The sequence below is a fragment of the Propithecus coquereli genome, unplaced genomic scaffold (assembly GCF_000956105.1).
Source record: "Propithecus coquereli isolate 6110/MARCELLA unplaced genomic scaffold, Pcoq_1.0 Scaffold574, whole genome shotgun sequence".
Lineage (NCBI taxonomy): Eukaryota > Metazoa > Chordata > Mammalia > Primates > Indriidae > Propithecus > Propithecus coquereli.
Genome location: NW_012151663.1, coordinates 1,026,589 through 1,028,775, shown reverse-complemented (window position 1 = coordinate 1,028,775; position 2,187 = coordinate 1,026,589). Strand labels below are relative to the sequence as shown.

Genomic DNA, 2,187 nt, shown 5'->3' with positions numbered 1-2,187 from the left:
GTAGCTATAATTTAGCCAGCCCCTGGCGTACCGCTTATTTCATTTATTAACCCCTTATTGTAAAGCTCTCAGCTCACCACAGAACATGAGGCCTAGTGGGAGGTGTTTGGGTCAAGGGGAGATCCCTTGTGAATATTAATACACCAGTCATTCCTATTTATTCTTTTAACAACAGGAAATACTTATTAAGCATCTACTGTAATGAGCCTTGTAGTGAAGACACAGTGATGACTAAGTCTTCAGGTGAACACAGTTACAATATATGTCTTAGCAAAATTAATGTAAAAATACTGCAAGTTATGGACATCTCAATCATAAGTAGTCAAATCATGAGTCAAATCTCATTTAATTCTCACCAAAACCTGTTAGAAAGTTCAGAGAGGGTCAGTAAATATTACAAGCTTCTAGAGCTAATTTATAGTGGAACCAAAACTTGAACCTAGGTCTTTGAGTAAATCAGAGTTGTTTTAATTAATCTGTGCTGTTTAAACTGAGAAAATAGACTGTGAATCCTTACGATTTTAAAGAATAACTCCCAATTCTCACTTTCCAACAGATTTCAATTTTCTACAAAGTTGCAGCCTGATGTATGAGTGGTTTAACTTTAATAAACAGAAACAAAAATTAGGTCATTAAGTAAAAGAGAAACTCCGCTTTCCAGCCGGGAGGTTTTGTGAGTTTTCTTTCTTTTTTTTTTTTTTAAAAAATGAGCTTGCCTCCATTGCGCGCAAGGCACCTTGGGAGTTGTAGTCCGAGGCTGAGTCCTGTGGCCGGAGGCGCTAATCCGCTGGGACCCAATCATCAGAGAATCAACTTGCTCTCCGCGCAGCGATTGGCTGGAAGTCAGCGGCCGCCCGCCCCACGGCGCCGTCGCACAGTCTCCAGTCAAGGCAGCACAGGGGCCGGGTGGAGGGTGGCTCGCTGGTTTGTTCCTGGGTCGCGTGGTCAGTGATACCTCAGCGCAGCAATGGCAGAACCGCAGCCTGCGTCCAGCGGCCTCACGGACGAGGCCGCCCTCAGTTGCTGCTCCGACGCGGACCCCAGCACAAAGGTGGGCACGGGACCTCATTCTCCCGCCTCGGGGTCCTGCGCGGGGCGGCTGTGGCCCCCGGAGGGACCGGATCCCGGGACTCAGCCGGTCCGGATGCGAACCCGTCCGGTCGCGCTGCAGGTCCCCCGGGCTTGGGCGGACGGGAGTGGGCCGGGAAGAGGGCCAGTGGTGTTCTACGGGGAGATCCGTGGGGGCCGCCAAGAATGGAGGGGCTCCGTTTCTTCAGGTAATTTCGAAGACTGTGACTCTGTTTGAATTAACGTGTTTATTTTGAGACGGTGAGTCGGAAGTCTGGCCAGGCCAGGCTCAGGTTCCTTGTCTGGGTGTGTGTTCCGCCGGCCAGTTGCCAAGGCCCATGAGAAAAGCAACTCCAGAGCTCCCAGTCGTGGGTTCAGAGGTCCCTGTCCACGCCAGTCCCGCCCAGCCTCGATCAGCTTTCGTCACCGCCCTAACTTCAGGCTTAACTCCTCCGAACTAGTTTGGTCGCTCGAAGTTTGCGCCCAGAATTTCGCTTTTGCTTGGCTTTTGCTGTTGCTTAAGGCCACATTTCTGCCCTCCCTGTGTGGGGTGGGCCCCAAGAGAGGTGACGGAATCATGGATCTTAGATCTGAAAAGAATCAGAAATTCCGTATCTGACTCTCTCGTTTTACAGTAGTGACCCAGTAAGAGGAATGACTTGTCGCGTAGGAAGGCTTTTGCTTACTGAACATGTCTATACTAAGTCAGTGTAACTCACTCAGGTGTGGTACCTCCGTGTGTAGACGTAGCAGCCGCTGGGGGAGGTTATTCCATCAGTCAAGTCGTCAGTGTCAGTAAATGCATTTGTATTTATTAATTTGACTGCATCATTTGTAAATTTCTTGAGTATTAAATACGTGCTTTATGCAGACCCCTGAGAGGCAGATTGGTGATTAAAGACTTTGGTCTTTAATCCCACACTCCTAACCTGCACCCTATTCTGCTCCTGGAATACTGACTCCAGCAGTAATTTTGGAATTTGTCATAAGGGGGGGGACTCTATGAATTAAATTCAGTTTGACCACTTGATACATTTACACTGTCAACAGGAAAGAAGCCAAACTTAATAATTTAAAGAGGTTTATTCTGAGCCAAATTTGAGGACCATGACCCAGAGC

At 48.3% G+C, this 2,187-nt stretch overlaps 1 protein-coding gene across 1 annotated transcript in view; it reads left to right on the top strand.

Moving 5' to 3' along the window:
* Positions 1–883: 883 nt before the first annotated feature.
* Positions 884–2,187, top strand: part of GLO1 (glyoxalase I) — a 24,577-nt gene continuing 23,273 nt past the window's right edge. The window contains exon 1 of the mRNA XM_012658129.1: positions 884–1,051. Within this exon, the coding sequence (XP_012513583.1) occupies positions 968–1,051 (84 nt within the window). The 5' untranslated portion in view covers positions 884–967. The remainder of the gene's footprint in view (positions 1,052–2,187) is intronic.